At 35.4% G+C, this 15,696-nt stretch overlaps 1 protein-coding gene across 15 annotated transcripts in view; it reads left to right on the top strand.

Annotated features, from left to right (window-relative positions):
• HLTF (helicase like transcription factor) overlaps window positions 1-15,696 on the top strand; it is a 98,468-nt gene that overhangs the window by 69,305 nt on the left and 13,467 nt on the right. For 8 of the 15 annotated variants that reach the window (XM_077991557.1, XM_077991556.1, XM_077991561.1 and 5 more), the window contains exons 13-18: window positions 158-247; window positions 4,239-4,336; window positions 9,262-9,405; window positions 10,639-10,777; window positions 11,454-11,589; window positions 13,386-13,565. In XM_077991557.1, the coding sequence (XP_077847683.1) occupies window positions 158-247; window positions 4,239-4,336; window positions 9,262-9,405; window positions 10,639-10,777; window positions 11,454-11,589; window positions 13,386-13,565 (787 nt within the window). The remainder of the gene's footprint in view (window positions 1-157; window positions 248-4,238; window positions 4,337-9,261; window positions 9,406-10,638; window positions 10,778-11,453; window positions 11,590-13,385; window positions 13,566-15,696) is intronic. The other 7 variants (XM_077991563.1, XM_077991562.1, XM_077991559.1 and 4 more) reach the window with 1 other exon arrangement.

Here is a 15,696-nt window from a genome sequence, read left to right as displayed (position 1 = left end):
TAGTAATTTTGGTTACCAAATATTTAGCTTAATAATATAAGCTCTTAAAATAAGAGTGTGAAAAAGGTATTCTATTTCTTACCCTTAGAAAGTAACTGTACTCTCTAGCACAGGAGATAATTTGAAAAAATTTTAAGATTCTTTGTTGTTTTATCAGCAGGATCTTCTAAGGTTATAGAAGATGTGGCATTTGCATGTGCATTAACTTCATCTGTTCCTACAACAAGAAAGAAAATGTTGAAAAAGGGTCAGTAAATATCCTGGTTTTCTAGTTTTTTGTTTTCTGTTTTTGAATGAAAAAATTTAACATTTTAAGTTATAAAGCCATATTACAAGAAATTTAGAAAATAGAGATTATTTTTTAAAGTATATATCCCATTAAAAAAACAAAACTACATCATAATTTGTTTCCCTTTTGGTGCATTTTCCTATTGTATTTGTTTTAGTTAGGGCCAAAATGTGATGGGGGGCCCTTACTCCTGAATAGCAGAAATATTTCTTCTAGTGAAGGCACAAAGCAATTTGTGGCTGCTTTAAAGCTTAATTTAATTTGGATTAATTTAAGTTAAAGGTTTAACTTTTGGTATTAGAATTTGCTTTTCATTTTAAAATGTTAGTGATCTTTGTTATGATTTTATATTTTGTAATTCATAGGAAAACAACACTGCTTAAGAGACTAAATATTTGAGATGGGAAGATATTTAACTAAGGTTGAGGAGATTTGGTACAAATTATATCTCTGTCCCTTGGTCTCCATTTATTTTACATGTTGGGGATATAGCACACTATCTGTTTTCATAGACCATATAATCTAATGATGAGAGAAACATACAATAAGCAAGTCAACATAATTTTAAATAATGAGAAGTAATGTGAAGAAAATAAAGGAGGATAATGAAGTAAAGATTGACTTGAAGGGGCTTGTTTAAGAAGGTGATATTTGAGCTAACAGACTCATGAGAAAGAGCTGACTTTTGGTCCAAGAATCAGATCATTAGAAATAGAAAATATAGGCATGCTGGGTGGAATTTTAGAAATTTAAAGAAATGTGGAAATTTCAATTGAGATAGAATTAAATTACACATTGGAAACCGCTTTCAGTTGCATATGCATAGCTGTGATACAAGAGAGAAAATTTTAAAAGTCACAGCTGTATGTCATTTTGGTTTTAACCAAACTAAGCATACCTTTGAAAGAGAAGCAGATAGAAACAAAATTCTATGAATGGAAACAGAAGCCATAATCGTAATTGTCCTTGTGGTAGATAGTGATCTCTTTAGTAAGGCACAAAAGGTCGTAAGGAAAAGATTGATTAAATGCCACTACATTTTAAATTTCCATGCATCAAAAGGTACCATAAACAAAAGTAAAAAATGATAAAACTGAAGAAGATAATGTGTATTAAGTGTAACTCACAAAGGATTCAATTCTAGACTATGTAAGAATTTCCCAAACAATAGGAAAAAGACCACCCAATAGGAGAATAGTCAAAGGATATACCTGTGGAGTCCATAGAAAGAAAACCCAAATAACCAGCTAACATTGGAAAAGATACACTGATTAAGAATTATTGTGGAGATGCAAATTAAAGGAATAGTAGGGGCAGGCATGGTGGCTCATGCCTGAAATTGCAGCGCTTTGGGAGGCCGAGGCCCATGAGTTCAAGACCAGGGTGGGCAACATGGCAAAATTCCATTTATTAAAAAAAATACACAAAATTAGCCAGACATGGTAGCATACGCCTGTAGTCCCAGCTACTCGAGCCTGGGTGGTCGAGGCTGCAGTGAGCCGTAATAGCGCCACTGCATTCTAGCCTGGGTGACAGAGCAAGACCGTGTCTCAAAAACATAAAGGAATAGGGGGATGCTCTTACCCATCGTATTTTCAGACATTAAAAAATCTTACAATGCAAAGTATTGACAAAGTTGTGCAGCAACAGGAATCCATGCATTGTTGATGGGAGTGCCAATTACCAAGGAGAGCAACTGGACAAAAATATAATGAAGCTGAATGTAGACCACCTGTAACTCTGTAGATATAAATAAGGAGACATGAAAAAATGGTTTTCATTGCAGCATTATTTTAATGAAATAAGAAATAATGTACATATTGTCCAGTAGGGGAATGGGAAATAAATTGTAATCTGCTTATGCAGTATAATGCTATGCATTGGTTAAAATGAATACACTAGAGCTACAAATACTAATAAGTATAAATCCCAAACACAGTTGTTATTTATCTGCAGTTTCATGTGCTACAGTTTCAGTTCTAAAATATTATATACAATAAGGTATTTTGAGAGACAGAGAGAGACCACATTCGCATAAGTTTTCTTACAGTACAGTCATCCTGCAGTATATGTCAGGTTGGTTCCAGGACCCCCTGTGTCTACCAAAATGTGTGCATACTGAAGTCCCACAGTCTTCCCTGCAGGACAGCAGGTATATATCAAAAGTTAGCCTTCCATATACATGAGTTTTGCAATCAGCAAATACTGTTGTGGTTGGTGTTTTAGTTTTTTTTTTTTTTGAGATGGAGTCTCACTCTGTTGCCCAGGCTGGAGTACAGTGGCGCGATCTTGGCTCACGGCAGCCTCCACCTCCTGGGTTCAAGCAATTCTCCTGCCTCAGCCTCCCAAGTAGCTGGGACTACAGGTGCCTACCACCATGCCCAGCTAATTTTGTGTATTTTTAGTAGAGATGGGTTTCACCATGTTAGCCAGGATGGTCTTGATCTCTTGACCTCATGATCTACCCGCCTCTGCCTCCCAAAGTGCTGGAATTACAGGCGTGAGCCACAGCACCCAGCCCATATTGTATTTTTAATCCACATTTGGTTAACAAAAATTTGCATGTAAGTGCATCACATAGTTCAAACTTACATTGTTTAAGGGTCAACTGTATATTGTTATAATTGTTCTATTTTATTCTTTGTTATTGTTACTAATCTCTTACTGCACGTACTTTATAAATTAAACTTTATCGTAGGTATATATAGGGAAAAAACATTATATATAGGGTTTGATACTATTTATGGTTTTTAGCATCTATTGAGGGTCTTGGAACGTACCCCCTGTGGATAAGGAGGGACTACTGTAGACAGCACTGAGAGAAAAAAGCAAGTTGTGAATGATACATAGATATAGTATTATACTTTGCTCACCTTCCATTTTAATTTTGAAATTAGCGTGGAAATACAATTTTTTGAAAACTCAGAAATTTGCATTTTAAATTTACTGAAAGATACTCCATTGGTAAGGGATACCAGCTCTGGAATTTTATTTCAAGAATTTGTAAAAACACTTTATTATTACTATTTTTAAACATGCTCCACAGAAAAGTATTAAGAATTTTTGTTGTAAATGTATTAGTTCCTATTACTGCATGACAAATTATCCTAAAACTTAACCATTTAAAATCAGACATTTATTATCTCACACATTTTGACAGGGCTAAGAATCGGAATGGCATAGCTGGATGGTTTAATGGCTTATGGTCCCTCACAAGGTTGCAGTCAAACTCTTCTTCAGGGGCTGCCGTCATCTGAACATTCGACTTAGGGAGGATCCATTTCCAAGTTCACTCACATAGTTGTCAGCAGACCTCATTACTTGCTGGCTAACTGTAGTCTTCGGATCCTCACTACGTGCATCCTTCCATAAGCTGCCTGAGTGGCCTCACAGTGTGGCAGCTGGCTCCACCAGAGTAAAAGATTGGAGGGAGAGAATGAGTATGAGAGTGAGCTCACACACCCAATACGGAAGCTTCTTCTTTTATAACCTATTTCAGCAGTGACATACTATCTTCTCTGCTATATTCTGTTGGTCACACAGATCAGTCCTGGTGGCGTGTGGGAGGAGATTACATAAGATTGTGAATATCAGGAAGTAGAGATCATTGGGGGCCATCTTGGCTGGCTACCAAATTAAATATAACAAATTCAGAAAACTGCATAACACAAATGTTCGTCTTAATGAATGACTATGTCAGAAAATATTAGAGACTTTCTCCTTGTGACCTACTCTATCACCGTCCTTTGGTTCTTCTCATAATCACTATGTGGATTTTTAGTTTTTTTGAGTGACGAGGTAAAATTTATTCCCTGTTGAAAGTCTATCTGCTTCATTTTAATTGTTCCTAATTTATCTTTTCATGGAGGCACATTATTACCGTCTCCTTATTGACATATATATTTCAGAAAAACAGCTAAAGGTTCTATCAATGGTTCTTTTTTTTTAGGAGCTTGTGCAGTGGAGGGGTCAAAGAAAACTGATGTTGAGGAGAGACCAAGAACAACACTGATCATCTGTCCGCTTTCTGTGTTAAGCAACTGGATTGTAAGTCTTTAAGCCCTTTAAAAATGTAGCATAATTTGTATTTTATCTATAAGGTAAAAAGTATTCTGTTAAAGACTCATTAATTGGGGAAAATATACTTGGTCATCAGTTCGTATCTAAGTTCAAATACTCGTCAGGTGAATTGGATTATGTTTGCTGAATTGAAGAAATTTTTCTTTATAGAAGGTAAAGGAACATAATCAATTGCTAACTTAAGATTTTGTTTGTATTTCTGCCTTTGCTATTTTTGTCCCCCAAAGTGGGAAAGATGTATAGTTTGACTCCTCTACATTTACAGATTGACTATTGGAACTCTCTTTTCTAAGAGCTCAACCAACAGTAACTGACTTTTATAACAGTAACAACAGTTAGTCAACTCCTATTTATTTGGTTTGTCCTTAACATCTTTTTAAGGATTTTTCTTATTTTATTCTCATAACTATTATCCTGATTTTCCAGGTGCCCACATTGAAACACAGAGAGGTTAAGTAACTTGCCTAAGGTCATCCAGCTAATAAATGATGGATCTTGGATATAGTTTCCAACATTTTGAATCTAGAGCCTGTCCTTTTAAGATTACCCACCAGAAATTTTTTTTTTCCAGATTGCTTTTCTGTTCTGAAACATTGACATTGGAATGGAACCTTTTCATTAATTGTTTATTTGCAGCCTAGATATGTTTTCTTCCTAGTTTGAGCTGCAAATTTCTTGTTATAGTGAAATAAAGACTCTCTTGGAATCCCTGTGAATATAAGGACCACTCACCACTCTTGCCACTTCCAAGTTATCTGTTTATCTCTCCTCGCCATTCTTCTTAGAGGAGGAAGAGATCGTACTCTTTAAGACCAGTATTTAATCTCTACATTGGATTCTCTCTTTTCCCACATTTGCTTATCTGTTCTTTTTTCCCTTGTTTATTTAGTCTCTTCCCACTGGCTCTTTCCTGATACATACTCAGGTTTTTTTCATTTTAAAATACATTCTCTTGATATACATCTTTAAGTTGCTGCTCTTCTGCTTTCCTTCACTATCATACTCTTGGGGGTTAATTTCTACTTTGTGCTTTTACTTACTAATTCCTTAATTCATTGTAATCTGGCTTCTACCATTAGTTCTCTAAATTGCATTGGAAAAGACTACTTGTGATAGTCTAATTGTCAAATTTAGTGACCTCTTCTTGGCTTTATATAGTCTTTTTTTCCATGACATGAATTATCTTTTTTTATATAAGTTTTTGGTTTATTTATTTTAAAAGAAATAAATCCACCTTGTCCTGATTAGTGTATCATTTTTCCTCTAAGGACCGGAAGAATGAATGTTAATGGTCTGTTGCTGTTTTTTTATTCCAACGAAACTGTTCTTTCTTTAATTTGTTGTTTGTTATGGGAAGGATAGTTCATGGGTACTTGAATGGCAGTTTCGGGATAAGGTTTAGAGTATTAATGGAGGTATAAACAATATAACTGCTATTATTTTAGGGCTTGGGGTATAGAGATGTATTTTTAAAATGGACAATCAGTATTTAATTATAATTTTATATTTAGAAAAGTTCAGGTAATGTAAAGTTCAGAAAGGAAACTGTGGCAAAATCTTGCCAGGTGAGATCATGCACACTGAATTTAAAGGAATGAGGGGTGGTTTGGCATATAGGGATTCATGGTTGTGTTAGTCCATTCTTGCATTGCTATAAAGAAATAACAGGCTGGATAATTTAAGAGGTTTAACTGGCTCATGATACTGCAGGCTTTACAGGAAGTATGGTGCTGGCATCTGCTTCTGGTGAGGCCTCAGGAAGCTTACACAACCTCAGGAAGCTTACACTCTTGGCAGAAGGTGATGGGGATCCAGCATCACATTGCCAGAGTGGGAGCAAGAGAGAGAGTGGAGAGGTGCTACAAACTTAGAAACAACCAGATCGCACGTGAACTTAAAGAGTGAGAACTCACTCATCGCTAAGGGGTTAGCACTGAGCCACTCAGGAGGGATCCGCCCCTATGATCCATACACCTCCCACCTCCAGGCCCCACCTCCAACACTGGAGATTACATTTCAACATGAGATTTGGAGGGGACAAACATCCAAATGATCTCAATGATCAGGAATTAAAATTTCACAGTCTCAACAAGATACTCTCTTCCTGGCTCTCAAGTAAAGGATCTAGCATTCTGCAGAGCAGGCTAGAACTGACTTATATTCCCTTTTTTGTCTCAGATAATCCAGGTAAAGGAGTAGAACCTGGGTACCAATCCTACTTCTACCACATATTTGTTCTGGATATTTAGACAAGTAATCTCATGAAATAACACCTATTTCATTTTCTGTTGAGAGGATGATATATACATACATCAACAGAATAGCCTAACACTGTCTAGAAATGGAGTAACTATAGTTCTCTCCCTTCATTCTCCAGAAAAGCTGATTTTCTTCTCTTCCGAGTGTAATCCCTTTATAAACATGCACTGTCCCATTTCAAGGCCACCCATTGATTCAGTTTTCTCATATTGGATTCTTTGTTTTGCTGGATTCTAATCTCCTTTTCTTCTTTACCAAATTTATTTAAGAAATTCTTTGCGTTTTCAGCTTTACTTTTTCATGTTTTATCCTCTCTGCATTTTTGCCTTTATTATTTCATGTTTAATACTTTCTTCAGTCCTTGGTAGTCTGGTTGTTGTTTCCACTCCCTACAAAAACTCCCTTTGCAGAGATCTTCAGACTTCAGTATTGCCATGTCCAATGAGCTACCCTTTTCCTCTGCCTTGAATATGTTACTCATTTATTACTCTTTTTTTTATGTCTTATTTTGTAAGCTATCTCTAAACCTTCTTGTAAAGAATGGGAATGAAAATAGATGACAAATTAAAAGTTCACCTTGTTTTTTTTGTCTTGAAACTTTTATATTCTTTGGATCCCAGGCCTTTAACCTTTATGTTTGTTGTCCTGACTTAAATGTTTCTCTTTGTTCTGGTTCCTATTAAATCTGCCTTTTCTGTATTTCCATACAATACGGAGTTTTTTTAAAAGAGTATTTTAAAAAATGTTAATTAGATCTCCATTTAGTCATCAAGATTCAAAAAGTACCAAAAGTCTGACACATGTGCTTTCCTTTTTTTTTTTTTTTTGCTGGATTTTTTTGTTTGTTTTGTTTTGTTTTTTGAGACAGAGTCTTGCTCTGTCACCCAGGCCAGAGTGCAATGGCGCATCTCAGCTCACTGCAACCTCCAGCCCCCAGGTTCAAGTGATTCTGCTGCCTCAGCCTCTTGAGCAGTTGGGATTACAGGCACGTGCCACCACGCCTGGCTAATTTTTGTATTTTTAGTAGAGACGGGGTTTCACCATGATGATCAGGCTAGTCTCGAACTCCTAACCTCATTCCGCCCGCCTCGGCCTCCCAAAGTGTTGGCATTACAGGCGTGAGCCACTGCGCCTGGCCTTTTTTAAAGAAAGAATCTCATTCCATCACCCAGGCTGGAGTGCAGTGGCACAGTCTCAGCTCACTGCAACCTCTGCCTCTTGGGTTCAAGTTATTCTCATGCCTTAGCCTCTTGAGTAGCTGGAATTATAGGTGCGCATCACCATCACCACCATACCCAGCTAAGTTTTGTATTAGTAGAGGCAGGGTTTTGCCATGTTGGCCAGGCTGGTGTCGAACTCCTGACCTCAAGTGATTCACCCACCTTGGCCTCCCAAAGTGCGGGGATTACAGGCATGAGCCACTGCACCTGGCCTAGAATATTTTTAATTATACCCCAGACATCATGTAATTTCTCCCAATAAAAACATAAGTCTTCTCCTTACATATTGGTATTCTGTAGACTCTGTCCCTAACGTTTGCTCACTGTACATGCTCTCTTTAGGAAATTTCATTCATTCTTATAGCTGTAAATATTGTCTGCTGTTAACTTTAAAATTCATATCTACACCTCTCACTTTTACCTACAGGTAATTATTTACGTTTTCCTAGTATACTTCTTCAGTCAGGTATTCTATAGTGACCAAAAATGATAAAGGTCTAAAATATTCATCTTTTTCTTACTTGGATGCCACTTTTCCCTTCTTCTTCCTTTTTTTTTTTTAAACTTCCTTATATTTTAATCACACAATTCTAGTTAGTCATTGAAGTATCAGAACATCTTAGTCTTATTATTTTTATTCATATTTCATATTTAATTAGTCCCCAAGTCCTATCAGTCTTGTCTTAGTTTCTTTCTTTCACACCTGTCCTTTCCACCCTGTTCCTACTTCTACCGTGCTGGTTTAGGGCTTCATCATCTCTCCCCTCATAGCTTCTGTGCTGTGTCTCCCTGGTATCTTCTCTTTTCAACTTAATCAGGCTGGTTTTTTCTGCTGAAAATCTTCTAGGTCTGGTGTTTTTATGATTTAAAAAAATAATAAGTTTTTAAAACTGATCATATCCTCAAAGTCAGGGATGATTATTTGTTCTTCGTTTTTAGTTACATCACTGTTGTAGTTGATACCTGGCAAGTAGTAGGCCAATTAATAAATGAATGAAAGTGGTACAGTGCTTGAATCTCTGCCCGCATCCTTGAAATATTGGTGGTGGTTCTTTTACTGTTTAATTTTTATATTATTAAATCTGCTAACTAATACAGCATTAAAGAGCCTTCTAATTAAAATATTTTTATAAAACTCGTTATTGTTTTAAAGAACTTTGGATTTTCCTCCTAAAAATGAATCAGTTGCTGATTGGTAGGGCCAAGTCAATTTTAAATAATGTGTTACTATTACTGTGTGTGTGTCATTTTTCTTATTGTTATTATTTTGGTCTAGACTGCAGGAAACTTGATTTCATACAATTTTAGTAGTTGGATTTGTCACACTACTGCCAGGGCAGTTACTTTTTTATACATGTATTAAGTCTGACACTAATCTGCTCATTGTTAAAAATATTCCTAATTTTTCTTTAGGACCAGTTTGGACAACATATAAAATCAGATGTACACTTGAATTTCTATGTTTATTATGGTCCTGATCGTATTAGAGAACCGGCCTTACTTTCAAAACAGGATATTGTTTTGACTACATATAATATTTTAACTCATGACTATGGAGTAAGTATTGCTGATACTTAAGAGATCTTTTAAAGATTGAATGTAAGAAATATGCCACAGGTTTCTAGAGTGTTCCAAAATTCAGGTTTTATACTTTTTTTCTTTTTAAATACTTAATAATATATAGAAAATGAATGGTTTTTTTTTTTTTTTTTTTTTCATTAAAGGGGGGTTGCATCTTATTTAGATGCTAATTTAGGAATATTTTTCTTTTCTCCTCTCCTCTCCTCCTCTCCGCCTCCCTCTCAGTGGAGTTTTGCTGTTGTTGCCCAGGCTGGAATGCAATGGCACAATCTCAGCTCACTGCAACCTCTGCCTCCTGGTTTCAGGTGATTCTCCTGCCTCAGCCTCCCAAGTAGCTGGGGTTACAGGCATGCACCTTCACATTCAGCTAATTTTTTTAATTTAGTAGAGATGAGGTTTCACCATATTGGTCAGGCTAGTCTCGAACTCCTGACCTCAGGTGATCCACCCACCTTGGCCTCCCAAAGTGCTGGGATTACAGACGTGTGCCACCACACCCAGACAGGAATATTTTTCATTTAGAACATTTTAAGTTAAGATTTAAAATTTGGATTTTAAGTATATAAAGCAATTTGTAAATGAATTCTATTTTCTTTTTTAATATTCTGGAAAATTATTTTCTATCACAATGATTTGATTAATATCTCAGTTTGAAGGTATGCTTTTTTTGTAGTTACAGTTCATAAGTTTTCCAATTAGTCTAATTGATTTTTACCTTCATAATTCCAATTGTTCAAAAGTTAAAGTTTTTTGAAAAATACTGTGCTATCAAAATTTCAGTCTTCTGATAAAAATATTACCTTTTATATAAAAGAAAGTAATGTTGAATTCAAGTAATTCTTACAACTGCCATTTTCTGTATCATTGCTATGTTTTAATCTGAGGTAGAACAGTTCAGTGTATTGACCAGTGACTCAACAGAGAGCTAGACTGCTTGGGTTTGAATGCTAGTTCTGCCATTTATTACCTATGGTGCTTTGGGTAACATACTTAGCAGTTTGTGCTTCAGTTTTCTCATCTATAAAATTAGGTGTGCTAATAAGTACTTATTTTATAAACTTGTGAGTATTCAATAATTATTGTGCTTAAAGCAGTACCTAGCACACAGTAAATTTGATATTAAATAATGATAGCAACTAGTTAGCAAATCATATTAAGTACTATTTTACTTTCCTGTGTTTTTTAATTCATATAAAACATTTATTTCAGACTAAAGGGGATAGTCCATTACATAGCATAAGGTGGCTAAGAGTGATCCTGGATGAAGGACATGCCATACGAAATCCAAATGCTCAGCAGACAAAAGCTGTACTTGACTTAGAATCAGAAAGAAGATGGGTTTTGACAGGTAATCATAACATTAAACTTATTAAAACTTTACATCTCTAAAATGTATCGTTATGTAAGTTAGTAAAATAACTTAGTAAACTTCAAGTGGATGTAAAGTCTGCCCCAAAATTAATCCTAGAAATAGTTTAATCAAATGTTTTGAGTTGTTTTTCATAATTGCCCGTGATATAACAACATTTGACTTACTGATAATTTATGGAACAGTCACTAGACTTATTTTTGAACCTTGGAAATGGAGTAGACACTCTAGTCATCCAGTCATAATCCTGATTTCTGTTTCCCATCCTTGAACCTGTTTGCCATTCACAATGCCTTTACTGGAAGGTAAGGAAAAGAATGTAAACTTAAACTAGTTGCTTTTTCCTTCTTGCTAGTGCTGCTGCTTTAAAAACCAAATAAGCAGATGTACTTGATAAGGAGAAAGTATTTTCCACAGTCTTTTTCTTGGCTAGTGTGGCGTGTGAGAGCTAAAAATTAGAGCACAACTGTATCTTGAGATGTGTATATATTTAATAAAGCATTACAGTTAGCACTTGATAGTTTAATTTAATTGATAATGATGGGCCTGGTACAGAGTGCTCATTTTCAATTGTTGTCTTCTCTGATTGGGCCAAATAGATATTCTTATTGGATACTCTGGTTAAAGAGTTACAACAGTTTCCTGTTATTTCTAGGGACTCCAATCCAGAATTCTTTAAAGGACTTGTGGTCTCTTCTTTCTTTTTTAAAACTTAAACCATTTATTGATAGAGAATGGTGGCATAGAACAATACAGCGTCCTGTCACAATGGGAGATGAAGGAGGACTTAGGTAAGTAATTTCAGACAGTGATTAATACTAGTTACAAATAACTGTTAGTAGCTTGAACCAGTTGGCACTTTCTTTACTATTTTAACTTGACTCTTAACTTTTCCTTCTAAAAAGTGTTTATGGCTTAATGCCTTTGTCGTTCAGAACCTAGTGATGCTTGTTTGGAAAGACAAAGATTTCTAATAGTCAATAACTACCCTTCCCCTGTTTTGGCTACACTGAAAGGAAAGACATAACTTTGTGTTTTTTGTGTGTTGCTAAGCCCCAAAGCCCCAAAACCACCATTAACAGATTTAGCAGGAAACATTGTATATCCTTTGAGGCTCTAATATGCATTAAGTTTTCGTATCTTATATAGCTTTATTTACTTATTTGTTGTTTTTGTGTTTTGTTTTGTTTTGTTTTAAGATGGAGTCTTGCTCTGTCATCCAGGCTGGAGGGCAGTGGCGCAATCTTGGCTCACTGCAACCTCCGCCTCCTGGGTTCAAGTGATTCTCCTGTGTCAGCCTCCCAAGTAGCTGGGATTACAGGTGTGCGCCAGCACACCCCGCTAATTTTTGTATTTTTAGTAGAGACGGGGTTTCGCCATGTTGGCCAGGCGGGTCTCAAACTTCTGACCTCAGGTGATCCTTCTGCCTCAACCTCCCAAAGTGTTGGGATTGCAGGCATGAGCTTCCGCACCCGGCCTTACATAGCTCTATGTAGTGAATGATGTGATGTCCCGTGACGTCAGCAAAAGTTGTATAGGAAAGTTTTATGTGGTTGTTTCTGGTGGAGATGGAGATAGATAAAAGTTGAGAACGTAAATTAAAATTCAGTAATAGCCATTTTGCAAGATGTAGACTAATGTGGTTCAACTTTTTGACCAAAGCGTCAGTTTATAGACTGAAGATTTGAGATCTGTTAGTGGGACATAAAATCATTATAAAGGTGGTAGCCAGCATTTAAAAAGACAATGAAATAGAGAAGAGATTAGTAAATATCAGAGTGCATGATACATGGTAAGTATTATTTTGTAAAATATTTGTTTCTTTTGTATGTGTTTGTATATTTTTGCTAGATAGAATAAAATGTGTTTCTTACTGTAAGTTATAGTGAAAAAGTTTCAAGAGCCACTAACCTAGTTGGCAGTACTATCCACTTGATTCCTCAAAACCAACTATTTAAACTCCAGGAAATTGTATTTATATTTTAATTTTGGGAAAAAACAAGAATTGATACATCTCTTTTTTCCAGTACTGAGAAGGAAATGTAAAGATTGTGGAACCTGTAAAGGATTTTTGTGTGTTCTGAATTACCATATTATCTTTTTATTTTGGAGGCACGCATTATTTTATACAATTACTTATTTATATACTTTTGATTTTCATATTACAGAAGGTAGTATCTTACCTATATTTGTATTCTTACAACATTTAATTCAGTGCCTTGCACTTAATAGATACTTAGAATCTGAGTGTTGACTGGTGATGGAGTTGACAGGACAGTTGAAAAGTAAAAGAGTTAATGATTGGAACAAAAATGACGAGCAGAGCTTAAGAAAACAAGGACAGGATATAAAAAGATTAAACTATGATAGGTATTGAGGGTAAATTTCCATACATTTGTTTTAATAACTTTATTTTTGTAGTATACTTCTGTGATTATCAGATTGGTTAAAACCCCAAATAGGGGATTTTAAAAACACTTCTACAGAAACTGTAACAGTAACAAATTAAAGTGTTATGTTTTGTTCTTCTTGGATCAATTTATATAGAAATTAAAAGGTACATAATTATTTGTTTTATTCTGATTAGGCGTTTACAGTCCCTAATTAAAAATATCACACTTAGAAGAACAAAGACAAGCAAAATTAAAGGAAAACCTGTTTTGGAGTTACCAGAACGTAAAGTATTTATTCAACACATAACACTTTCAGATGAAGAGAGAAAGATTTACCAGTCTGTGAAAAATGAAGGCAGAGCCACTATTGGAAGGTATGGAGAAAGAAAGCCATGTTAAAAAATAGTTTTTGTTTACTTTGTTTCCCATTCACTGAATGACATTATTTAGATGTGTTAGCAATAGTTTGAAGTATACCGAAAGATGATTTGCTTCTATGAATTACAGTGTTTTTTACAAATTAATAGTTAAGGTGAATGAAATAATAGTATAATTCTCCAGGTAAGTAATTTCTTAAGTTAGGAAACAATTTAAAGCTTACATTAAATGACAAGTTCTCAATTACTAGCCAGAAGATTTTGCTTGCTTCTATTTCCAACATCGTATGGAAATCTGGGAATAGGAACTGATGAAACAGGTTTAACAAGAAGATTAAGGATTGGTAGAAGGTATGAAATTCTAGTCCAAGCAAGATCAGGTTTAATGTGAATGCCCATAGGAACAGAATGAATAAGAGACAAGTGAAAGCAGAACAGGACTGTGAAAGGGGAATCTTCAAAACATAAAAACTTAAGTGAGGTAGGTACAAAGCAGGTTTGGTAGGAATTAGAGAGAGTGGGAAAAATTGTTCTAAGGAGATTTCTGAGTGCAAAATCTTATTTCTTTTCATATTCATTTTTTCAACAAAAATTTATTAAGTGCCCACTGTGTGCCAGGCACTTATACACATTGGGATACAGCAGAATAAAATAGACAAAAATCCCTGCACTCAAGGAATTTATATTTTAATAGGAAGAAACAGATAATTTAAAAACATGATTAAGTTTTAAGGAATAAAGCAACAAAAGGGGATGGAGAATGCCAAAGCTGTTTTAGCAGGGTGTTAAGAAAGACCTCACTGAGAAGATGATAAATAGGTAAAGATCTAAAGGAGATTGGGATTAAGGGGTGTTTCAGCCAGAAGGAAGAGCAAGTGTAAATGCTCCCAGTTGGGAGCATGCCTAGTGAGCTTGAAGAATAACAAAGAAGCAAGTGTGGCTGAATAGTATGAACAAGAGAGAAAATAGTCATGATATCAGAGATATATTGGAATGGGGATATGTAACGCATATATCGAGGACTTTGGCTGTTACTTTTTATGACAGGAAACCTTAAAGGGTTTTGAGCCAGGAGAGTGACATAATCTGATTTATATTTTTAAAAGGTCACTCTGGCTGCTGTGTTCAGGTTTAGGTTATTTGAATAGGAATAAGGTCAGAGGTAGGGAGACCAGTGGCAGTGAAAGTAAGAGATGATGGTTTTTGCCATAGTAGTGATAAAGGGAGTGAGAAATGATTAGATTCTGTTAAATTGTGAACGTAGAACCAACAGAACTTGCTGGTTGATATGTTATGGCATGTGAAAGAGAGGAATCAAAGATAACTTCAAGCCTTTTTACCTGAATAACTGAAGGGATGAAATTGCCATTTACCAAGACAGGTCTATGGGAAGAGCAGAGGTTTTTTTAAGCTAAGATCAGAAGCTCAGTTTGGACACATTGATCATAGGATGCCCGTGAAGTTTCCAAGTAGAGATATCAAATAATTAGTTGGATAGGAGAGTCAAGTTCAAAGTCACCTATGTGTGGATGGTAATTAAAGCCATGAGATCACCAAGGGAGTGAGTAAAGTCAAAGAAATCTAACTATGAAGACAGCAATGGCTGGTGAAATAGAAGGAATTGTCTAATATTTAGCACATGGTAGGCATTCAAAAGAGATCTCTTAAACTGAAATGCTGAGTATGGGTAAGTTATGACTGTGCCAGGGAATAATTAGTGTTAGTAAAGGTTATTCTATTTGAAAAAGTTGAAAAACTTTAACTTTACTGAAACTGTTCTCAGAAAATGTTATTTTTAAAGTATTCTTTTTAATAGGCTATATATTTACTAACATTTATTTAGCACTCACTAGGTGTTATACATTGATCTAAGTGCTTTAAATGTATTCACAGCAATCCTATTAGGTCAGTATAATTATTATCCACATCTTATAAATGAGGAAACTGAGGCACAGAGCAGTTTAGGTGACTTATACTGTTGTCACACAGCTAGTGAATGACAGGACTGATATTTAAACTCTGGCAGTTGGGTTTGGAGCTTGGAAGTTTAATCTTTGTATTATTTTGCCTATTCCTTGCATTCTTGAATATTCAGAAGTGTTTGTTGCCATAATACTAACAGTTCTAA

The sequence above is a fragment of the Macaca mulatta genome, chromosome 2 (assembly GCF_049350105.2).
Source record: "Macaca mulatta isolate MMU2019108-1 chromosome 2, T2T-MMU8v2.0, whole genome shotgun sequence".
Taxonomy (NCBI): domain Eukaryota; kingdom Metazoa; phylum Chordata; class Mammalia; order Primates; family Cercopithecidae; genus Macaca; species Macaca mulatta.
Note: the sequence above shows the minus strand (reverse complement) of the source record. Positions and strands in the feature narration are given on the sequence as shown.